Source organism: Protopterus annectens, chromosome 4.part0 (assembly GCF_019279795.1).
Source record: "Protopterus annectens isolate FY-2018-M chromosome 4.part0, PAN1.0, whole genome shotgun sequence".
NCBI classification, from domain to species: domain Eukaryota; kingdom Metazoa; phylum Chordata; order Ceratodontiformes; family Protopteridae; genus Protopterus; species Protopterus annectens.
The window spans coordinates 337,936,410-337,962,375 of NC_056733.1; the positions used below are offsets into that span (position 1 = coordinate 337,936,410).

The following is a 25,966-nucleotide window of genomic DNA, read 5'->3' on the forward strand; positions in this document are numbered from 1 at the left end:
CAAAAACCTAAATAACAACAACACAAACATAACACAACACAAAACTAACACCATTAATAGCAATAACCCATGGCTGGGTGTGGGTAATGCTGGATTTACTCACGGTTGGCTTTGCCCTCGTGACCAAACCACTCCAACCGTGGGTGAATCCAGCATTACCCACACCCAGTAGTGGGTTATTTCTATAATAATTTTCAGTATCACAAGCAAATAGATATATAACTTTAGGAAGGCCTTGTTTTTCAGAAATGTTTGTCCAGAAGTCATTGTCAAAAGCACATAACTCTGAAGTGCAAACATCCTAAATTTTAGTAGACATTTCCAAATAATGAAGTGTGAAAAGGCTGGAAATTGTGTGGTAATAACTACTGCCAATCACTTTTGAAGGCTTAACAAACATTTGGTAGCAGAAGATGCAACGTGCTTTTTCTAGCCACTCATTTACCTAGGCAGAAAACTGCCTTTGAGTTGTTAGTGTGACCTACATGATATAAGTGTAACTGTAGCTGCTTTTATTTTAAAAGCATTTTTACAAGTTCTGTTCACATGCTCTCTGTCATACAGTCAACTGGTAAATGACTTGCCTAATTCTAGACAATAATCACTGATCCATTAACCTGTCATCATTACAGTTTAGCTCTTGTATAAATAAGCTAATGAACCAATCAAGCCTTCAGAACAAAGTTCAGGTTAACAGTTTAAATTACTCATGACATGTCCTAATGCCATTATGTGTTCTGAGTCTCAAAGCACATTACATTTTGTTTTACATTGTTTGTATTATGGTGTTAACATAAACATTAGTGAAGATGTATTTAATTAGAACTGTAACCCTGATTGCTCTTTTAAGTAATGGAACTTGAAAGTCTTGCACACCAAAGTCAAACATCCTCATTGCCTCCTGTAAAATTTGCACAACAAATGACAGCAAATGAAGTTCCTTACTCACTAATAAAAAGTAGATGCCCTGAGTTCAACCATTTACTTTGCAAGCTTTTTTTTTCTAAATGCGTTCTAGCAATATGTATCTTTTTACTTAGATCCGTCTTCAAGACCTAGATATACTGCTGGATTCATAGGGTTAACAAGGCAATATCCTGAACATTAATGCCTTGCAAATAACCACCCTCAAGCTGTAACCCTTTTTTCAAAGAGTGCTTGGCCAGTGAGTGCTGGGGTAAATTTATGGGTACTCATCCTATCATGCAGGTTCTGTTTGAAAGATGATAATGTGTTGAATAGCTTAACACGCAGAGGAAGTTTAATCCAAAGATGGGGAAAGCAGTGCATGATGGCTCTGTATCTCCACTGTGTTCTATATTTCCGCTGGTAAAGGTTTAGGCCCCTTATTCTAATGTTAATGGAGTTAACAGACTTCTGAAGATGCAGGAAATGAAGTACAATAGGGTCTCTAATGGTGTGGTACATGAGGCATAAACTATCCCTCAAAGGTCTGTAAGATACAAAGTAAAGGGATAAAGCATTTAGCCTCTCTTTACAGCTGAGTTTCTTTAAGCCCAAAATCTTCTTAGTTACGTTAGTTAGTTTTTGATATATCTAGTATGGGACATCATAGTAATCAATGATGAATACAAGGAAATTATGCCTTCTTTACATCTGAATGATATACCCTTGTCTATCAATTGTGCTAAGCAGAAGGCCTTTCTGACTGCAGTTGCAACATAATGATTGATAGAGATGGAACTACCAACCCTTATTATATTTTTATTTTGTAATGGGGTATTATCTACAATATATGTTGAGGATAGAGGATGTCTACCGATGCAACAATACTATACTTTTTCACTTTTAATTTGAACCCACCTTAAGAACACCAGGTAGTTACTAAGGTAAGTTCTTTCTGAAGGGTACAAATATCATAGGTGGTCTTGACAATACCACCCACTGTGCAATGTAGATAGTAAATGCTGAAAAGGAGAGATTCCAACACACAGCACTGGGGTACTCCACTGGTTACTGTCATGGTCTCAGATGAAACATCTGCCATACAAGCTACATGGATTATATCCTCTATCCAGTATGCTATCCATCATACTGTGCAGGGAGCTATTTTCAGATCATTTAGCCTTCTTTTCATGCCTTGGCCAAATCAAGATATGCTGTGTTAGGAGCATGACCACTGTCTACTGCCTTAGTGACCCTCTCAAAAAAGTTAATTTAAATATGCAAGATCTCCCTCTGAAGAAGCCAAGCTATTGAAGCTCAAGCTTAATACAGTTTATGACATAACTGATTAGATCAGTATAATACATTCCATAGCTTTGCAGATTAGGCTTGTCATGCTAATGGATCTATTTTTTCCAGAAACCAGGGAAGGACTACCCCAATGAAAGGGCATTACTACAATGGTGTGCCATAATTCAGGAACAAATCCTTTAGCTAAGATTAGATTAAACTGTTTGCAGAGAGGTTCATAAAGAACATGTTTAGCACTATTTATTAAACAGCCAAGTACACTGTCAGGTATCACTGAAAAAGTATTTCTGGTTGTTGATAGCCCCTCCAGAACACATTTCTTGCTGATAATATCTGGGCCCTCTCCTGTTTGGTATCTACTTTTCTGAAGTACAGGCTAACACAGAAGGTATTTGGCTAACAAAGTTTGCAGATGACTGCAAATTAGGAGCCATAATCGAAACTCTTAACGATGTGGACATCATACAAAAGGGCCTCACTGAGACAGATGCCTGGTGTCAAAGCCATGGCCTCAAGCTCAGTGCCAAAAAGTGCATTGTCTTCCCCTTTGGTAAAAACTTGCCACAGTTGTCAGGAAATCCTTCTATGTGGCACACCTCATCACAAAAGGTTTCTCATCTAGGAAAAAGAGGCCATTGTTCCTCTCTGCTCGTCACTCATTAGACCCATTATACAGTACAGCTCCCCTTTTGGTATGTACCTCACAAGACATCTACAACAACTGGAAAGGCCGCAGAAATACCTCACAAAGAGGATTACTGGCCTCAAACAGATGCCTTACACAGACCGTCTCAAAAAACTCCAGCTTTACTCTGTCGCATACCGCCTACTTAGAGTTGATCTCTGCCTAACATACAAAGCTATGTCAAACCCAGAGCTGTTGGACATGTCCACTTAAAGAAATCCCAATCCCTCCGAGCTACACGCTCTAGGGACCTAAACCTTGTCACCACAATAAACAAGACATGCTAGAGGGATAGATTCCAGTCCCAGAGACTTCCCATACTCGGGAACAAACTACCTATCTATATCAAACAAAGCTCCTCATTAGCACTCTTCAAGAAAAATCTTGATGATTAGATGGGAAATAGGAAATTCAACCCAGGGATCACCTCTGTGGCTCTGCTCATGAGGGGCACAGGAAAACAATTTTCTTGGATGGCAAAAGCCAGGGTACCTTTTTGGCTAGGCTTGTATAGGCCCTAGGGCCAATAGCCTAGTACCTACCTTTGAACCTATAATAGGGGGTGGATGGGATTATGGGATATGTGAAATATTCATAGATATTTCAAGGGTAAATTTTTCACCAAATTTGTTAAATTGTAATGGGACATAATGAAGTATAAAGAAGATAATACCTCTTTTCCTGTATGCTACATATTTGTTCACTGATTTATTTACTCTTCAGCAAATATATCCAAATTATTTGTAAGAAAAATTTGAATCTACTAAAATTCCTAAGTTTTTCTCAACAACTGTTGCAACAATGTATATTTTTAGAAACTTATATAATGTTAAAGTTATTCTTTTCCAAAGGCACTACTATGTGCTCAGATGTGTTTAGTGATAACCTACACTTACTAGCCCAAAAATTAACTGGCAATGCAAGATGGAAAACAGGGATGCTTTTTCTTCTTCTCCCTCATGTTTCATTCCACCAGTTAGTTGCCTTATGTCCACAATTTTACCTGTGTCATTATGCAATCCAGGTCAAATGAGTAATTACCTGCTTCCCAACCTCTGCCAAAAGGAAGCATCAAAGCAGTTCAGGAGATGCAACAGCAGCGGGCTGAAAACTGAATTCATTGGAGAAGAGTAAGTAGCAGACCTTGCTCCAACTTCAAAGAAAAGTAGTCTCAAAGGTTTAAAGACTGTTACTCAACTTACAGCCAAGGAGACCACTGAGAAGTTCAGCCATATCATCCAATATACATGGGAGACTACCAATAACCCCACTAAGATGATTTCCTCCACATAACCCACATGAACATTTTTTGATCACCCATCCATCATCTAGAGTGGTTTTACGTATTTCTAGGAAAACACTCTGATATATAATGGTAGTCTATTCCACAAATAAGGATTATGCTGGGTTAGTTACCTGTCAAGTTACCTTAAATGGCTGTTGTGGTGGTATAAATGGGTCTATATCACGTTGTTGAAGTTTTACAGCTTTGAACGCTATATGGTCGAACCCATATGTTCAAAGTTGTAAAACTTCGAAAACTTAAAATAAATAAATAATAATAAACATACCTGACGGTTGTAAGCACCCCCCCCCACACCCATCTGCTCTTTAAATATTGCGCTACATTGTAGTAAAAGCAAATCTTCACTTTCTGCACTGTACTACACTGTAGTGCGGTCTTAGAGTTGGTACATTTAAAGAGTGGGGAGTGTGGGGGTGCAGGGGTGCTTGCCCCCTGCTTACAACCGCCAGGTAATTTATTTATTATTATATATATATTTTTTTTTAAGTTTTCGAAGTTTTACAACTTCGAACATATGGGATCGACCATATAGCATTTGAAGATGTAAAACTTCAACAACGTGATATAGACCCGGTATAAATTTATGTCTCTAGAGTGGGTATTTCCTTTTTCATTGGTTCTGTTTAAGAGAAGAAGTTTCAAAGCATGCTGAATCATTCACAGCATAGAAGGCTAAGCACAGATAACCCCTCAGGAGTCTATATGACACTGACTAGAAGGACAGAGCTTTTTATCTATCACAATACATATGGGTAATGAGATCTGGTATCTTTTTGATGAGGAAATGTTTAGTTCTCTCAAGCTGGTTTAGGTGTCCTTAGTTTACTTTAATTAATGAAGTACAATGATACTAGTGTCTGTCTGCTACCTAGCTTACTCAGATACATCATTAAGTGTGGGAAGATCTGCTCTGCTAACTGCCTGCGTTGCAGTAAATGAATCCAAAACCTCATGTATAACACCACCACCAGCACCACAGAAAGAGAAAGCATAGCTGCAGGACACAATCCCTCTTCTGCTCCCAAAATACCTTGAGTTCGGGTCTATATTATAAGATCGACAGTTGAAAACATCGAACACCATATGGTCGACACCATATGGTCAATGTCTTCAAACATCGAACTTATAAAAACAACAAAAAAAAAAAGAAAAAAGTACCCTAATGGGTTTAAGCAGGGGGGCAGGCCCCCTGTACCCCCCACACCCACTGCTACTTAAATAGACCAACTCCGAGACCACAGTACATTGTTTAGACACCATAGGGCTGTTATGGCTTTATAAACTTAAGTAGTTTCTGACATTTTATATGTTTTGAAACCATAATACAAAATTATTAGTCCTAACTCCTCTTCTTACATACTGACATCAACTACCCAACAGGAACTCTTGATGCCTTCATTTTCTCTCTTAGGTTTCATTTCACCCTTCTCCTGTCTTCATGAATACAGTAATTCTGAAATCTGCTTAAGTCTGGAAACAACAAAGTGCTTAGCCACTCAAACTATCATTATGGAATCTGATATAAAAGACAAGTTCACTCCTTCTGGCAGACTGTATTTCTGAGCAGCAAAGTATCGGTACTAGCAGGTATCATCACTAGTAGGAAGAGATAACTGAATTCTTCTCTTTAGAGATTACCACATTTTCCCCTACCTGTTCACAAATCGAACGAAATCCATGCTCTTCGAGTCGGTCCAATTCGTATGTCTCTCCTAGCAGTGGGTTAAATGGCTTTGCTGTACGGTGGACTGTGGTTGAGTAAGAAGACACAGAGAATGCTGCAACATAGCACATTTGCTCGAGAGAATTCTCACATTTGGCTGCTTTATCTAGCAAGTCATGGTATTCCAGGTCTTCCGTTAGTCTCTGAAGCATAGACAATGGCTCATTGAAATTCACCTAGATGATAAGAAGAAAAAAAGTCACTTAATAATTTTCAGGTCTTTCATTTGCTAGAAACAGAGTATTTTCAGCTGTCAAGCTATTTCAGCAATAACCATGAAACCAACACTGATTCGCTAATTCTTTGATACTATCTTTATCTTACTCTGAGTCACCGGGGAGTCGCAGCCTACCGCAACAGGCAACGGGCATAAAACATGGAATCACTCCTAGGAGGGATGTCAGTCCATCACAGGACGGACACACACACACACACACACACACACACACACACACACACACACACACACACACACACACATATATCTTGGCAATTTAGACAATTGTTAGTTCAGCCTAATGGCATGTTTTCGGAATGTAAAAGGAAACTGGACTCCCTGCTGAAAAAAACACATAAAATGACCACAGAAATATGAGGCAATCATATTTAGTGTTGCCAGACAATAATAATAACAATAATAATAATAATAATAATAATAATAATAATAATAATAATAAAATGTAATTTATTTGAAAAGACCTTGTAGCTGCAAACTCATCTGCCTTGGATATTGTGCTTCAGTGGTTTCTAGGTGCTCATGAAAACATTTATTAATAAGTAATTCCATCGTTTTTTTCAGTTACCAACATTAGGCCATCTGGTCTGCTGAATCTCATCTCTCACCTCCTACCACTTCTGTGATGTGCAAAATCTATCTTCCTCTAGGCCAGAAAGAGTGCTGTCATCTTGCCATAAGTATTTAAAGAATTATATGTACAGAGTTCCAACAGACTACTAGTGTGAAGCACAGAACAAATTGAAAAGGTCTGTTTAAATATTGCTCTTGTAAAAACTTAGAAAATTGGTTATTCTAGTAACTTTATAATTTTATCTTAGTGTGTATTTTTTGAAGAAGATGAAGTAAATGCTTAAATATTTGTCATTATTTAGTGACTACAATCCTCATGATATGCCAAAAAACATATTTTAAGAGTAACACAAAAAAGACAAAATCGGTGTGTTCTGTGTAATTCTTTACAGCTAAAAGGAAGGTGTGTGTGTGTGTGTGTGTGTGTGTGTGTGTGTGTGTGTGTGTGTGTGTGTGTGTGTGTGTGTGTGTGTGTGTGTGTGATGCTTTAGTGCAAGGGTCAGGGACAAAAACAAAAATAATTGGGGAGGGGGGGGGGGATCAGGGACAGAATTTAAATAAGAGCCAGCTGGCATAAAATGGCAGTATTCACTGAAGGTAGGAGTGCAGGCCTGCAAAGTGGTTAGCATTCTTGCACTATTTTACTTTACTTAACTATAACAAAAAATTGCAACAATTACTTAAAGTGGAAACAGAAACAATGATAATTCACCCCTGAGCTTTTTCAATTTCCCTTCTACTAGGTCCAGTTAAATATTGATCTTATTAAATATTACTCTTATAAACTAAGAAATCTGTTAAATAACAAGCCTTACATTAGTATGCATTTTCTTTTCCCCCCAAATTTGTATATTTAGAATAATATAAGAGCATGCATTTTTGAAGGATATGAAATCTGAAAATTCAAATGCTCAAACGTTTGTCAATATTTAGTGACTACAATTATCCATGATTTGCCAGAATTACATACGTTATGAATACCACCTCAAAAACATAAGACCAAAATCTGGGCATTCTGTGTAATTTTGGACAGCTGAAAGGGTGATTTTCTGTTTTCTAATTGTAAAATGCAGTCTAAAACCTTTCAAGCACCTAAAGCCATGAGGTCAAATCAAGTGAGGGACTGGAAGGTCTGCAGTTAGAAATGGAGTCTTGTAGGTGTTTTGTTGTAACTGAATACCATTTTGCTACTGCTCGACATGTTTTGCTGTGCAACCTTAAGGGTGGGCTGACACTAGCTTTTCAATGACTGGCCCCAAGAACTTTGGTTTGTGTGACCACTGCAACAGTGTGACTCTTTGCACTACAGCTGTTTTCATTTTGGGCATTGTTGGGAATTCCTACTCATTATGCTGCATGCAGAATTTGGCAAAAATACATCTTTGAGATGTCTATACAGATGTAAAAATCCTCTAGATTTCATTTTAGAACATTAGTGAGATCTGCAAATTCACTGCTGTTATAAACTCCCCATCTGATGTCCAGATCCTTCAGGATACCTCTCAACCTCTTAGGGCAAGAAATCTAGACAAAGCAATAATTAAAAGTGGGAGAAAGGCCCAAAAATAGGGACAATTTTGAAATATTCCTCTTACAAACTTGGAAAATTTATAAAATAACAGATTTTGCATTAACATGAATTTTCTGAAGGGTACGAAGTCTGAAACTCAAATGTCTGTCATTATTTTCCAACTTCAGTCTTTTATGATTTGACACTAATTTGTCAGAAAACCACAATTTTATGAAAAACAGACCAAAATTATGAGGCAAAAATCTGGACATTCTGCGAAAATCTGTACAGTTGAGAGGTATACATTGGTAAGTTGTTGCTGGACTATGGCCTTAAACTAAATGCCAAGAAATACAGCATTTTGTCATTTGGTAAAATTAGGTACCCATTCACTTGCCATGTAACTGATACCCTGTAAAAATTAACTCTGTCAATACAGATCTGTACACATTCTTTGACAATGAACTATTCTTTAATTTCCAAGTTTCTACTGTTGTCAGGATTTTTTTTATCTGAGCAGACATATCATCAGGAGGTATATGTTCTAGATCAAAGATGGTTATCATCCTTCTAAACATCTCCCTCATCAGACCCATACTGGAGTATAATCCCCCATTTGTACATACTTGTTTAACCATATGACCCATCCTGGGAAACTGCGATGTTTCCTCACTGTGACAACCAAGTGCATATTCTCCTTGATCTACCCAGACCAACTTAAAGCACTCTCTCTCTCTCTCTCTCTCTGTTTTCTGTTTAATGGACACTCTTAAGAAAGGACCTCTGTCTAGCCTACAGAGCCTGAAAAGATCCTGTACTTTGTGAATTCTTGCATATCCACAATCAAACACCAAGCTTAACATCCAGTCAAGGTTTCTAAACTTCCAAAATGTAAATATGGCCTGCTGGCAAGATAGATGTATATCCCAGAGTACCCCTCACTTATATAATAGACTTTCCTTGGATGTAAAGCAAAGGAACTCCCTGACCATCTCGAAACAGAACCTGGATGAATGAATAGGCAATTGTTAATACATCCCAGGTCTGACTCCTCAAGTCCTCACTGAGAGGAGTCAAAACTACATATTAACTATTCATGTCAGTGGGCAATTATGACTTTGGGATCTGTGGCTAGGCTACAAATTGTCCACTGGATCAATTGCTTATTATTGAACTATGAGCCTTGTAACCAACGGAGATACTGCCGGCACAGCTATCTGGAATTTTGTAAATAATTATATGTCATTTGTGAATATCAACATGATTTATATAAGATGCTTGTGCTACAACTTTATGAAAGCTGTATATCATGTTTATATCAAACTGGTTCATACAGACATGTGTACTGAAAAGGTATTTTATAAAGTGTTTGTGTTTGAAATGCATCCACAGTGTGCCTTGCAGGAAGAGAACAGAAATGTACATGCACTACTGTAACTGTCTAAATGTATATATTTTAACAGTGGAGGAATACAGGAAGTTAACTTCAGTCCAGCAAATTTTTGGAAAATACCTGAAATTAAATTACTTTATAGGCTACGCAATAAAAGATTGTATCTTTCAGTTTTCAATGTAGCTAGAAACCGAGAGTCTGTGCTGAGAAGCTTTCTGTATTGTCTTCGAAGTGAACTAATTACTACCTCTGAAAGCATGAAGGAATGCAATTGTTTTATCACTTCCAGCATCTGCCAAAGATCTGAAGTCTATTTGTTTTTTACAGGTAGATGCTAAATACTGCCAGCTTCCAGCACTGGGAATTAGAGTCAGATGACAAGAAATTATATCATTCTGCAAGCTCAGTAATATTTGAGATATTAATTTGAGAAGTCTGTTAGTGAGACAGAGCATTCTGTATTCTGTCTTGGATGTGACAACAACTAGAAGATCCATTCACCACATCTGCCTTGTTCCATTAGTAAGTTCTTAAATTATAGTAATTCTCTTAGATTCATTCAGGAGTATAGTAAAGCTTAGTTTAGATATTTTTCTTCATCTGAGACTGTTCTGCAATGTTGTTTTAAATATGTCCTGTGGTTTTGAACTCTGATGTCACTGTAAATATATATTTAGTATTGTCTTGTTCTTTTATTTAATATTAAATATATTTAAACCTTTAAATGTGGCTGATATGTGTGGAGATATTAACATTTTCAGACAACTTGCTTATTTATTTGGTGACAATGTGTAGGCCACTCTTAATAGCATTGCAATTAGTCAAACTACCATTTGTGTTAATATTAACATTGCACAGTACAACTGGACACCCTTTGTTAAGGGCCATAAAGTAGCTGATAAGGAGTTGACTGGTGGCAGTGTTAACTATTTTTAGTCTGGGCAAAGGGGGCATAGCTAGTAAATAGTGTGTGTGTGTGTGTGTGTGTGTGTGTGTGTGTGTGTGTGTGTGTGTGTGTGTGTGTGTGTGTGTGTGTGTGTGTAAATCAAACCCCAAAGAGTATGAGTGTCAGCTACGTAGGCAGGGACATGAAGCACTAGTTGGACAGAGAGAGAATGCTGGAGGTTTAGGTTTGATCACTCAGCTGAGTTCTCAACTTTATAGCTGTGCCAGTGTGGAGTCTTACTGAGATCTGGAGGAAGGTACAGAAACCAACCCCTGACTACTGTGGTATCTGTGTGCTCTTAAGGGAAACTGTACTTGATGCAGAAAGCTACATCTGGAAATACTGTGAGTGTACTTGTCATCCTCCCAGTGTATGTCCCCCACAGGTGCCAGTGGTGAGGACTGAGGTCCAGTGAGAGGGTTGTCACAATCCTATAAGACCTTGTATTCATGAAGACTTGTGCTAGCTGCTGTGTCATATTTTGATATCTGGAGTGGAGAGGTGGCTGTTGCTTGTTGTGAATAGTTTAGGCTATGTTTTTTCTATGAGAGCAAAGGACCTTCATGCTACAATTTATTTAGGTTGGCTTCCAGTCAGACTAGAAAGGAACTGCTTACTGTTAACGGTTTAGGTTGTTTTATAATGTGAACTAAAATCAGTGCCCTAGACAGTTTCATGAGTAGTCAGAATAGAAGTCAACTGTGATATGTGTGATACTTGGTGTGAGTGGACTTCTATGGGACTACCCACCTTGATGTTGTACAACAGGGACATGTCACAGTGTAATGCTGCTACTAAATGCCACTTAAAATGGTATGTGGAGATGTGAGAGTACGCTATAAGTTTAGGGGTTGATGGGAGCAGGACAGCACAGATGAGGGGGTAGCAGTACTAGACCTTAAAGTACAAACTGAAAAGAATGTCTACACCTGCGGGTGTGAATGGTAATAAGCATCAGCGGCCTTGAAATATCTCAGAATCTATAAATCTATGAACCTCTGGAACAAACTTCCACAACCTGTCAAGCAGAGCAGCACCCCTACCACTTTCAAGGCAACTCTAGATAATTGGAAGGGTAGCCCCAATTCTCCTTAACTTATCTTGCAGTGCCCACCTTGAGGCTGGGGGAAAACCTGAATATGGGTTAATGGCTAGGTCTGTAATCGACTGCAGACTGATTGCCTATTAATTACATATGAAATTAAAATGGCCACTGAAACAAGCAAAACATAATTCCATTTTTCTTAAACTATGTCAGGAAGTTAAGAAATGACACCCAGCAATGTTCAGAGCTAGTCTACAATAATACTGCCCATTCTGATTCAAAGGAAATACAAAAAGAAAAATCTACCAAAGCTAGTCAACTGTGTAATAACTTAAACCTCTTGTATCTGAAGCAACATGGGATAAATGAAATTATCCATGAAGGATATCAGTTGCTTCAACTAATGGCAATTCTGAATGTCCATGCTTTTTTCTTTTACATGGATTTATTGACAATTTCAGGCCAATAAAACCAAACCCTCTAGCTGTGGACATGAATGGCTATGGCTTCTTATAACATACTCAGCACAGCATAAGAGGAATGTTTGATGTTTGAAAACACAAGGTTGTCATATATATCCATAAACATTATGGTGTCAACAAAATACCCAACTAACAAAATGAGTAAAAAGGTCACATAGGAAAACCAATTGGTTAAAAAACACAAAAAGAAAAATCTAGCAAAGCTAGACTTTCAACTGTGTGATACCTTAAACCTCTTGTGTCCAAGGCAACATGGGATATATGCAAATTAACCTATAAGGATATCAGTTGTTTCAGCTAAATGGCAATTCTCAATGTCCATGACTTTTTCTTTCACGTTTAAGTCTATTTATGGACAATTTCAGGTGAATAAAGCCAAACCCTCTAGCTGTGGACATGCATACAGACTTAAAAGTAAAAATAAAAGAAAAGGTCATGGACATTCAGAATTGCCATTTAGCTGAAACACCTGATATCCTTTAAAGGTAATTTGCATATATCCCATGTTGCCTCGGACACAAGAGGTTTAAAGTTTTAACCAATCGGTTTTCCTGTGTGACCTTTTTTTAAAGAAAATAGCTAATATCCTGGCTGACAAATTTAATTAAAATTTTACCCACTTACAGCTACAACTGTTCTACAGATTCCGCAGTGCCAGCCACCCCTATAATTACAATGGAACAAGTCCTCACAGTCCTCTCAAAAGCTAAGGACACCTCATCTTTCGGCCCTGACAACATAACCAGCTTGCCTGATGATTGCTACCAAATATGCCATATATGAACCCCCACTTAACCTCTTTAAACTAAGCATCTTCACCGGATGTATTCATGAAGCCTGCAAAACAGACACTGTAATGCTTTTATGCAATGGTGGCCCAACCAAGAACTGCGGTAAATATAGATCCATTAGTCTTACTAGCCCAACATATAATGCTGTGGAGTATATTATCTCATACCTAATTAATCTGGACATTGAAAATCTTGTAACACTGGATCCTCATTAATTCAGCTTTATCAAAGGCAGGTTGTGCCAGTGTAACCAGGTTAATTCAGTTTGAAAAATTCACTGAAGCAATGGATAGTGGTAGTATAGTACATACTACATATCTGGACATGGCCAAGGTCACTGACACTATTCCCAATGCAGATAATATTGACAGACTCTTAAATATGAATATAAACCCAAATGTAGTGAGGTCAACTGCTAACTGGTTGTCTGACAGAATCAATGTGGTTGCAGTTGCAGGAGCCACTTTCAAAAGCAAGACAGTTACCAGTGTCATACCACATGGCTCAGAGTTGGGCCCTGTCCTATCTGGCATCTATTTTTCAGACTTTCAGGCTAACACTCCTGGCATATGGATATCTAAGTTTGATCTTTCATCGATACATGATTGCTCCAGCATGAGTTAGACTATGTTATCAACTGGTGCAAAGACAATCATCTCAAATTAAATGAAAAGAAAAACATTCTGAGTGGCTCATTTTGGTAAACAAAGCATTTCCACATCATATCATACAGGTGACACATCTTGCCAGTCAGGCACTGCCATAAGGGATATAGGGAATGTTGTTGAAAATTCCTTATCTTTTGACCATTGTGTCTCTACAGTAGTTCTAAAAGCCTTCTGTCTGGCTCATCTAATTTCCAAAGACATCTCTTCTAGATTCATAAAAGTCTTAATTCCCCTTTACTCTTCCCTCATAAGATAAAGTATAGAATACAATGCCCCTTTTAGCATGTGTTTGTCTAAGCATATCGCTCATAGGTTCATAGGTAAGTACTAGGTTAGCCACCCATGAGGGCCATTTTAAGCCTAGCCAGTTTCCCCCTTTTGTGCTCGAATTAACCTAATCCATTAGATATTGTCCTTACCATTCCCATGGTTGATAACTGCATATAACCCCTAATGAGAATAACCTGGATCATATTGATAATTTGAGGGGATGAATGCATGATATAAAGCATTTAGTAGCTGCCTCTGTCCATTAGTCGTACGGGGGCAGTCCTAGGGTAATATTTCTGTTTCCCATCCATAGATCCAAGTTGTGCTTGAATATGGACAGGGATGAACTTTTGTTTTATGTAGATGGGGGGTCTGCTCTAAAGCAGCTGTATACTCTGCAACCTGAGAGATCTCAGAGATTCCTAGCTAAAAAGATTAATGGCCTCAAGACACTCCATAAACCAGACAGATTGGGAGCTCTCTCCCCATAATTGGTCTCTTATAGACTCTTCTTTGGTGACCTTAGCCTTTTGAGCCATGAATGCCCTGGCCTTCTTTGACTTCCTACTGCTTTGCAGAAGTGGTTCTTTAAACACCCAGTTAAGCGAACAAGCTTTCGTCGATAGATAAAAAAAAAAGACATACTGGCATGACAGACTGACATCCCAGTGTATTCCCCACCTCTGGAGCAAACTTCACTACATGTTAAGAAGAGAAAGTAAAGACAACTGGATGGGCAGCTTCAATTTTTACCTCAGTCTATCTTTTGTTGCCCTCCTTGAGGCTAAAGGGAACTTTAGATTATAGGTTATTGGATAGGCTTGTAATGATCTGTGTATTGATTGCCTAGTACTTGCCTTTGAACCTGTAAGGGATTAGTATGGCCAGCTAACAGCATGTGTGAGACAGCCAGACAGTAGCTGTCATACCTTGAGACACCTGTGTGGAACAAGGGTACTTAGAACTGTGTTCTGAACAACAGTTGTACTCCTTCACCTAAGCAGTGGTCCACTCTGTCTTGTAAAAATCAAAATATCTGTATTTTCTTTACACACCTTACTTTCAAGAAAGTTCCGTTTATAACAAAGTCTGTGTATAATCAGATTCGTAGTAATATCTTCTGGTAAAAAAGAAATGGAAATGAAAATATAACCCCAACATCCCTTCAATACCTCTCAACTGTACAAATATTTGCAGAATGTCCAGATTTTTGTCTCATACTTTTGGTCCATTTTTCATAAAATTGTGGTTTTCTAGCAAATCACTGGCAAATCATTAAAGATTGAAGTTGTAAAATAATGACAGACATTTGAGTTTCAGACTGCATACCCTTCAGAAACGTCATGCTGATGCAAAACCTGTTAGTCTATAAACCTTTTAAGTTTATAAGAGCAATATTTAAAATTTGTCCCTATTTTTGGGCCTTTGCTCCCCCGTTACCTATGGCTTTGTCCAGATTTTTTGTTTTAAGAGGTTGGGAGGTATGATCCCTTCCTATATTAAGGCAGCCAACATCGCAACATCACAAATGTTATTTGATTTCTTTGAGAATGGGTCTGAACCTTGGATCTCTTCATTATCACTCATGTTTGCGATTGCTCATTTAGTATTAAGTTGTTCTAACTACATAAATTAAAACTACCATCAAAAAGATAGTCGGTTATGATCTTCACATAACACATGGCATTACAGTGGTGCACATTCCATTGTTATAACGATCCTGCCTACTATTCCTGACCCATGCACTAAAAGAGGACAGCGATTAATTACTTTTTATTTCCTTCTGCTACAGGACCAGCTGCTGGGCTTCTTTATGAATGCATTGTGTCTAAAGCCAGACTCCAGGTGAGAAATCAGACTTTCATTTGCAAAACTCATTTTTTGCTTGTTTTTTTTTTTTTTTCTGTTTCTATAATGCCATCCTATTTAATTTTCAGCATCTTACATTTCATCAGGCACAGAAATGTAATCACTTTTATGCTCCACAGGAAGGAGTAAAGCTTTTAATCTTGTTGTATTGTGCATAAAGGATTGACAGTATAAGACTGCCTTCCTGTTTATGTTAAAATAACCAAGAGCTCATTTACTTCTAGATTTAATATTTCTTGTTGTTTGGGTCATATTACTTCCACACTGGATCACATCCTTGCCAATAATCAGACAGTCTGTGATGGTTCAGCTCATGCTGTGCTGAAACACTTTCTTTATTCAATAAATGAGTGGGGCCATATTCATAAGAAATGCAGTGTATTTAAACCAAGTTACTAGTCTGCAGGCTTAAAGCCATGGTGTAAATATGCATCAAGCTAATTTTCTGCTCAACATATTCCATAAGCGCTGGAGTAGGCACACACATGGTATCTCATGGCAGGACAAGATCCCCTGACAGCGCAGTGCTTGGGAGGGCAGGCAACACCTCCATGCTCACCCACCTGAAACAGAGGCATGCGTGCTGGTTGGGTCATGTCTCATGCATACCTGATATCTGAATACCAAAAGACCTCCTTTTTGGAGAGCTGGAGTCTGGAAAGAGGCTGAAAGGATGACCCAAACTGCACTACAAGGACAAGGAAAACAGAGGATAAAAGAGCGCCCAGAAAGATCTGTGCTCATGATACCAGACTGACATCTGCCTACTGCTGCTCAGAATGAGTAAAGGACTACCATGCCCAGATTGGATTGCACAGCCACAGAAGATGCTGATCGAATCAGTCCAATAGGGGTGCAAACCCATGATCCTTTGGGACTGAAGGTGCCTACTACTAATCTGCACTCTTAAAACTATATCGCGAATATACATAAATATCACACCACCATTATTGCATCTCACTTTAAAGAAAAAAAAAAGCCTAAGGAACCTGGACCTGGAATAAATGACAAAACACTAATCTTTATCATAGAAGCATTCCAGAGAGTAGAACCCACAATTCTGCATCTCTTTTAATTAGCACGTACAGAAAACAAACACAGTACAAAAATAAATAAATAAATAAAATGTACTTTTTAAATACAGAATACAAACAGAAAACTTGCCATTAATTCAGAATTTCATTTCAGCAAGGAATGTAGAATGCTAACAAAGTACAAGCCATAAATGCTCTTCTTTGTTAAACACCTTTATTAAATATACATTAAGAGAAAAGAAAAACAACTATATCGACATTTTCATCCATTATATATCATATATTTTCTTTCCTTGTAACAATCATCAGACCAGCATTACATAAATTGCTGAATTCCTGCCTTCTCTTAAACCTCACTCCTCTTCACCCTCACACCACCCCCAAACATTATTCTGCATGTCTTGTTCCCACAATTTCCATTTTTTCTATATAATTTCATTATTCCCTTTTCTAAACATCCTTCTGCTAGTTCTTTTATCACTTTTATAATATTCAATACTTCGAATATAGTTGGCTTCGACTTTGATTTCCATTTTCTATTAACTGCTTTTTTGACAGCCAGCATAATTAAACTTAACAAGGTCTTCCTATATCTAAGGAATTCAGGACATGCGTCCCAGCTCAAAAGCATAATTTCCTTGGTTACAGCCATTTGCTTGTCCAATACTTCTGACAGAGTACTCTGCAGGGAATTGCTTCTCTTCCCAACTTTTCCTCCTACGACTTATTCGTATAGTTAGCATGCAATATTTTATATGTCCTACAATTTAAAAAAGCAGCTTCTATTACAGATTCAACTAAAAACTACCTGAGCAGGTCTTCCACTTGAGATTCCCCTATCCCTTTCTCTTTAACTATACTCTGAAAATCAATACCTGGTAGAGAAGGTATCTGTAGCCTGCAACCCAAACATCTTTTTGGCCTCATCCCACTTTATTTGTTCTTGATACCTTGGCTTCTTTGGCACTTTTCTCCATTAAATTCCAGCCCCCTCTTGCCTGTTTTTCGTACCTGATATGCAGTCACCATATTGTCAACATCTCTTTTCTCCATTCTTCTGTTGGCTTAGTTCTTAGAATACTTTCTGCAACTTTATGAATATAATATTCAGTATGGTTGTTATTATTCTCTTTAAAGGATCTGCATCCAAAATTCCATTCTTTCACTCTTTACCTCTTGAACTTCCCCCTGCTTCATCATCCCTTTCCATTCTGAATTACAAACTTCTGCTTGTGTTATGTATATTAGCCTTAACTTTGTGGCTCTAAAATACTCTTTTAAATCAGGTAATCCTAAACTACGATGTTCTATTGGAAGAATCACTGTATCCCACTTACTTCTTGCCCTCCTCCCCTCCGAGATAAATTCCTTCAACTATTTATTAATTACGGTTCACAACTTCCCCTCTGGTTGATAGAAATATGCCTGACGCAAATATAAAACTAAAGGGACTAAAACATTTTCACTGTTTGAATCTTACTGTCCATAGCCATAAACAACAGCTTCCAGTTTCTCAGTTTTTTTATTATCTTTTGTTTAATCTCCTCCCACACATCATTTGCTGCCACAACAGAAGTCTTTCCAAATACTTCATCTTATCATAACCCCTTTACATATGGGGACTGCTGAACCAGTTCATGTGTGGGTACATAATTCGTAGCTATAGCCTTTGTTTTATCTTTATTAATTTTATATCCCAGAAAGACTCAAAACTGTCTCAAATGTTCCACAAAACTGAGATCCCATTTTTTGGATATAGCAGAGACAAAATAATATCATCTACAAACAAAGCCAACTCTTTTTGATTATTATACCAATTATATCCTTGAATTTCTGAGTCCCTTATTTTCTCAGGTCCATAGGTTTATACTAGGCTAACAACCACACAGGCTTTTTCAGGCTAGTCATGCAGCCCAAATCTCTGATGAGTTCTAATACCCTTGATAAATGTAAGCACAGGCTTGGGAGATGAATCATTTACAAGCAGGGGCCTAGAAAATGAACCATTTACAGGCTGCCTGTATCCATTAGCGAAGTAGATGCCAAATTGTGGATGAGTTACCCATTCCCCATCTCATTGTCCAAAGTACACTTGAATTGGTTTAGGGAGGAACTCTGCTTCACATGGATAGGGAGCCTGTTCCAGAGATGGGATAGGTTGTGGGATATATACATGTGTATTCAGAAGGTCCTATCTATATCACAGGCCAATGGCTTTAAATATAAAACCAATAACAAATGGAAAGAGGACAGCCCTGCCCAGTTCCTTTGTTCAAACCCATCTTATCAGACAGAAACACTCCCACTTTAACTTTTGCCTCAGATCCTTTAAATATCCACCTAATTAATCATATTATTTTATCAGGGAATAAAAATGCTTCCATTGCTATACTCATAAAATCCCAGCTTACTCCCTCAAATGCTTTCTCAACAACAGCAGTATTTTCTTGCAGTCTACTTCCCTCCAGATCATCATTGTTCTATTAATGTTGTTAAATGTTTTCCTCCACACCACAAAACCACAGTGATCCATATCTATCAACTTTGGCAACATCTCTGCTATTCTTTTAGCTAGTGTAGACATAAACACTTTATAATCATGTTTTAAAACTGACATGGGTCTATATGAAGCTGCGTATATTGGGTCTTTACAGTCTTCAAGTAATACAGCACCATAGCTTTCTTCCAAGATGTTGGTGCTCCCCTTCATTTTAAAATACTGTTACATAAAATCTTCCAGATCTGTAGCCCCTTTTTTCCCTCCTAAATACCAAACTTCCATAGGAGTACCATCTGTTCCTGGAGACTTTCTGAAGATTGATTATACATTACTGTTTTTATTTCATCTCCTCCTACCTTAACTGTTAGCTGTGTGCCTCATTTGTCCTCAATCTTAGCATAATTGAGTCTTCCATAACTATCTGTGTTTGTACTTTTTCTTTATTTCCACATTTATCTGCTTTATACAAATGTTCATAACATTTCCAAAATATCTCTAATACCCCCACAGGATCTCTAGTTATTTTTCTTATTACAAGCTCCCTAACTTTAGCAACAACCATTTCAACTTTATGTTGCCTAAGTTGTGCTAAAAGTTTTTGTGCTCTGGAGTTATCAAAAAATAGTTGCTTAACAGCAGTCTTTTTAAACTCATGTACATTATTTAGATATTCCATCATTTTCTCTTAAGCACTTTCTCTTAAGAACTCTGCATTTGTGCCACTTCTTGTTACATGAGATTCCCCTACTCTACAATATTTTAACCTTTGCCAGCAACTGATAGGAATTCTTATTACTTCTTACCTACATCTCTTTTACTTCTACTGTATTTTTAAACTACATTTTCAATTTATACCACTCAGTAGCTACAACTTTTGAAGACATTTCTATCTTCCCTAATAACTCTTGAAGAATTTCCACCACCCACTCCTTAAATTTATCTCTTTTTAACAGGTAGGTGGGAAAGCGCCAGTGACTCATTTTTACTTCATTATCCTGCATTTTATATTATTTTTTATCAGTGCATGATTTGAAATAGTTATCGGATATGTGTCAAAGCTTTTGATTAATTACAAATGTTCCTGAGAAATATAATTTCTTTCTAGTCTAGCTCAGTTATTGTGCCTTGGGGAATAATATGTAAATTCTGTCCAAGTTCTTACTACTAAACTGTCATCTTCCATACCAAATATCTTCATAAACTTCTTCTGGAATCTAACATCTTTTGTTATATTTTCCCTTCCAGGACCCCCGACACATTTTCACTACTGCAAATCAAGTTCAAGTCCCCACCTATAAGTAAAATTCCCTGCTAAAATCTGATTATTTCTCCTAAGATTTTCTTGAGCTCCATAAAAGTAATTCTGGTGAAATATAAGTACATACTAGCATAAGTCTCATCCCTCACCAAGCCCCTTACTACCACAAATCTAAAATTATGCTCTTTGTTTCTCTACTATTACTATTAGAAACCCTCTAGCAATTAGTTATAATTACTCCCCTTTTCCTTTGTCCCTGATATTATGCTGAATATCCATCCTGAATCCTTTCTTTGTGAAACTGACAAGCTTGTATCTTTTCAAATTGCTATTTGCACTTTGCATTTCTTAATGTAATTCAGTATTCTCTGCTTTTATACCTGTAAAGCACTTACATTCCAAGATAATATAGGTTGCATAGCCATATGATAAAACAGCTGTTATTCCTACCTATTATACATGTCAGTTTTTGAATGTGTACTTCATTATTGGTTGGCAGGATGATTTTTTATAGTTGTTTCTCCTCATCTCCATTTGATCCTATGTCACATTTTTCAAGATTTTTTTTTGTTTTAATAAAAACACTAAAACAAATGTATTTTCTAAAAACCTCCACCCCCTATTAATTTAGAACAAATATACAAAATGATGTGCATCTTCAAAAAATGAAGCATAACCCTACAGATAGGAACAATACCTAAAATCAACTGATGCATCCACAGACATTTACCTAAACTAAAATTAAGGTTACCCATGCTATACCCTGTGTTCCCAATTATACAGACAGCTGTCTTTCTTTTCTTATCTCTATTCCTCTCCTAGATGTGAAAAAACAGCTAACATGCTTTCAGGAAACATTATCTTTTAGCCCTAAGAAAAAACTGTACACTGTTATATTAAATGAATTAAAGTATTAAGGCTGCTAGAGAGGCTGTTATCTCTTATTCTCTTCCCCTAATTTCACACTTTGTTTTTTACTTAACTGCTTGCCATTGTACCTTCAAATTTTTCATTTCTCTTAGCAAAGAATGCTCAGAACACTCAAGACTGATTGTTTGCACCTACAAACAGGTTGTGCCCATGTCAGCAATGAATCTTTGTAAACTTTACTCAGAACAAAATGTACAGCTGCCTTCATCTGCATTCTTCTTGACTTCTACTGAACATGTACTAACGAAAAAAGCTAATGTCTCTGCAGATGTTAGAAATCTGGCATTTGTCATGGCTTCCATCATTTTGTATTATTTTTCAAGTTTACTTGCTTTCAAAAATGGTTTACAGCTTAAGCAGTGGCATTAATTTAGACATTCACCCTTGTAAAAATAAGAAAAAATATCTTAACTCTACATATAATATAATCAGTGCACTTATATATACCAGCACCACTCCAACAGCCCAATCTCACAGCATATTAACTTAATCTTGCTTCTGTTGAGCCTGTTATACTGTAAAGCCTATATTTCTTACAACTAAAAAAGTACTTGTTTACTTTAATATCGTTGACTCATGTAACAGTCACTGAAAATACTCATACTATAGAATACCCCTGTCTACACACTACACAAAACTGATTTACCATATATAACATGCACATTATATTTTTGAAATTTTATATACAGATAACAATAATAATACATTTTGTCTTACTTGCAGTTACTTTTTCCCTCTTTTAATATAATTCTAAACATTAATGATATAAAGTGGGGTATATGCTTTACAATCTACCCACACATTTAACAAAGTCAACAAAAGTCCAGTCTTTCTCATCCACTATTTCTTGCAAAGCCATATTTCTCAAATGTGATTGATGATTTGTAATCCTTCATATATTCACTAATTTCAGTGTTGCTGGTCTTCTTCTTGTTAATCCTTATCTCTCAACACCATACTCTGGTTCAAGTCCAAGGTACTCATGATTCTTCAGGTCACCTCCTGTGCTTTTTTCTGTATCTCAAGCATTTTCCTTTGCAAAATTGGAAAATGTTTCACTGACAACATCTTTCTATGAGCTTTATTGTCAGAAAAATGAGAAGCAGACTCCCATTCAGTTTGCTGGCTCACTCTTTGTTGGATAAACTTTTTTTTTTATTTCCCCCTTAGGCTGTTCTGCATCAAAGAATGTTTTTGATCCTTCAGAAAAAAAAAATCTGAAGACAGCTGGATACAGCAGCTTGAATCTTATACCTGCATCTCAACATTCCCTGATTGCAAGGATAAATGTGTTTCTCTTCTGCTTGGTGTACAGTGAAGAATCATTTTCCACAAACTGCTGTCTCCAATTTTTAATACTTTTTCCTTCTGCCACAGTTTTGATAGGATCACCACTTTCTGCTGGTATGACTGAATCTTTCATAACACAGGTCTTAGCTGCTTTTTCATGGCCAGGTTTGGAGCATACACTCAATGTGTCATTTCAATTAACAAATTATGTAGGGGAATCCCAGTTCAGTTGCTTATTTGTGCTTTCATAAAACTAATACAGTCTATTCCTTCCAGTTTCTCTTGTACAACAGAAAATCTCATTTTTCTCTCTATACTCTCTATCTTCTCACTCTACCATTTTTAAACAGCCCTTCTTGAGAAGTCTCATGCTCAGCCAGTCTTTTCTGCATTTCAACTACTGATTTTTGCAGTTTTATCAAAACATATGAATAGCTAGTTAAAACTACTTCTATTTTTTCAGTCTTTCTTTATTTGTGTTAGTATACTACTTCAATGTTTAATTTATTTTAATCACCTCTAAGGACATTTGATTTATGTTTTCCCTCTATATTGCTGGAAGCCATCTCTTGTACCAAAGCTGAAGCTTGAGCTGCTTTTTACTGAACATCTGCAGGATTCTTCCCAGACAGTATTTTCTTTTAACATTTTCTCATTGATTTTCTTTTCAGGTTCAATAAATTTCTTTGTGTACTTATTAGTAAGTAACTGAATTTTACTCAAGCTGACAATATCATTTGTTCTTATTTCTCAGTTTCTTTTTTCACAATGGGAGAGCTTAAATTAAGCTGTTAATCAGTGTGCAGCCATCTTAAAAGTCTAAGCCATAAATGCTCTTGTGAAATACAGGACACTGAAATAAGACTTAAGAACCAACGGGAGCAATAAATGATCCCTCCTGCCACAGATGCATGTACTTGTGATTTTATTTACCCATAGAGATGTCTTTCTTTCTCTCTCTCTGCTAATTTACAATTTTTTTGTTAGCTTTTCAGCGCTGAATCACTGAAACAAAGACATTAATGTTTGACCTGCTAATTGATTAACCTGGCTGACTTTTGAAGTTCTGGAAACTATAAGTGTGACCCTTGGAACAAATGCTGGATATATATATATATATATATATATATATATATATATATATATATATATATATATATATATATATATACACTAAGTCCAAGATTGTGGTATTTCACAGTACCCCTACTAGTAGGCACAGCAATCTTGGAGTCAATAAATAATAAGTGTTGGGAGTGATTGGGGGTTCAGCCTCCACATCAGGGAAAACAGGGGGCAATGTTCAGTAAAAATGCCTCATAGGCATAAAAGTGAGTTTTGGAGTTCACTGTTTTTTATTTGTATCATAGTACATTTTTGAAGTGTCAAGTCTCACAAAACTGGGGCTCACACTTCTGATAGGCAGCCAGTCATCTTATACCCATTTTGATGAAATTTCTGTTTAATCTTAGTCTTTGCAGTTTTACACTGCTTTGGTTCTGTTACCCTTCTTCCATGAGATGATGGTTTCTGTCACACCCTGCCTCTTCTCTCCTCCAAGATACAGCCAATGAAGTTTCTCCATGCTTCCTCAGAACAGTCTAGGCTCTACTGTTGCCATTTCTCAAACTGCCTTCCACCTTGCTTCTATGTAAATGGAGATCCAGTCTCTAAAACATGAATTCACAGCACAAGTAAGGTTTGAACAATGTTTTGCATAGTGGCGTCAACACTCTCACAAAGACCCACCTCCATACATCTCAACTGTCCAGATTTTCACCTCATATTTTTTGGTCGGTTCCTCATAAAACTTGTGGTTTTCTGGCAAATCACTGATGATTGAAGCCACTAAATACATTTGAATTTCAGACTTCATATCTTTCAGAAAGTACATGCTTACACAAACCATGCAATTTTAGCAACTTTCTAAGTTTATAAGACTGATATTTAAAATATGTCCCTATTTTGGGGCCCTTGTTTCCCCATTATTTTTGGCTTTGTTCAGATTTCTTGCACTAAGATGTTGAGAGGTATTCCCACCTCTTCTCTGTCTATATGGTCTGTTATCATACCGATCACCCTTCTGGTTTCCCTCACAACCTTGACAGAGTACACAGATAATTTAAATAATCAGATCTGAAGAACCAAGAACCCTTTTCTTCTTGTGGCTATCCAGATTCCATTTCCCGTATGAAATCTCTCTCTTCACTGTTGCTACTTTACTGTATTATCTTACTTTTTATCAGTGATACTAAGATGTAACATTCCAGGCTATTCCTGAAATACAGGTAGGTCCTATTTCTTGTTCTGTTTCTACTAGTCTTCTTCCTTGACTGTAAATATTGCATGTTATTTGCAAAGGCATACAATGTAGCTACTCATACCTTCACTGTACTGCTAATAAACACATTAAACCACCTCTTAGACAGAACCATATGACAAACCACTGGCAGCACTCACTTTCTCCTTACTGAATTTAACTTATCATCTCTACCACCTGTCATGCAATAAGCTCCTAACCCACCTTAGTCACCATACACCCTACTCCTATACTTTCCACTTAATCAGTGAGTTATAAGAAACTGATTTCTACCATCTTACTAAAATCTACGCAGGCCATATCCACAGATCAATTCTACTACCCAAAGCCTGCCTGGCCTAAATGTTCCTTGGACTACAGGTATCAAAACAGAAATTACTAACTAGTAAATCAACTAAATCTATTTAACATGACCTCTAATTGACTACTCCACATTACATCCTATATGCATTCCACAGCCTATTTTCTGAGTAATTATTTTATAACTTTCCATACACCTGATAAGATGTTGAAATAACTGTTTTCTTTGCTCATCTGTGGAAAGAGATTACATTTGCTATCTTGCAAGCATCAGGAATTTCTTACCGGGAACTTCACTTATTAAAAAAACACTGATGTTACCAGTGTTTAACTGCAGTTCCACTGGGCTATAACTGCAAGGGCTGCACTTAACTGGTTTTCCATCCATAAGACTGGTACTTTTTACTGCGACGTATTACTGGCTGTTACCCTGCAAACTGTACCCAGAGATGCTGACAGTGACTGACATTATTACTGAACATATAAGAAATCAAATGGAAGAAGAACTATGGTCTGCTAGTCTGCATAACTACTGCAGCCCATTCTTAAGGAACCCTGCTACTCTACTTCTGTCCGTCCTTTCCTTTCTCTGTCTGAAACATCTTTGAAAGATACTGCTAA

General features: G+C 37.1%; 1 protein-coding gene across 1 annotated transcript in view; it reads right to left on the reverse strand.

Moving 5' to 3' along the window:
- LOC122799329 (oxysterol-binding protein 2-like) overlaps positions 1–25,966 on the reverse strand; it is a 1,737,477-nt gene that overhangs the window by 626,783 nt on the left and 1,084,728 nt on the right. The window contains exon 7 of the mRNA XM_044068308.1: positions 5,862–6,107. Within this exon, the coding sequence (XP_043924243.1) occupies positions 5,862–6,107 (246 nt within the window). The remainder of the gene's footprint in view (positions 1–5,861; positions 6,108–25,966) is intronic.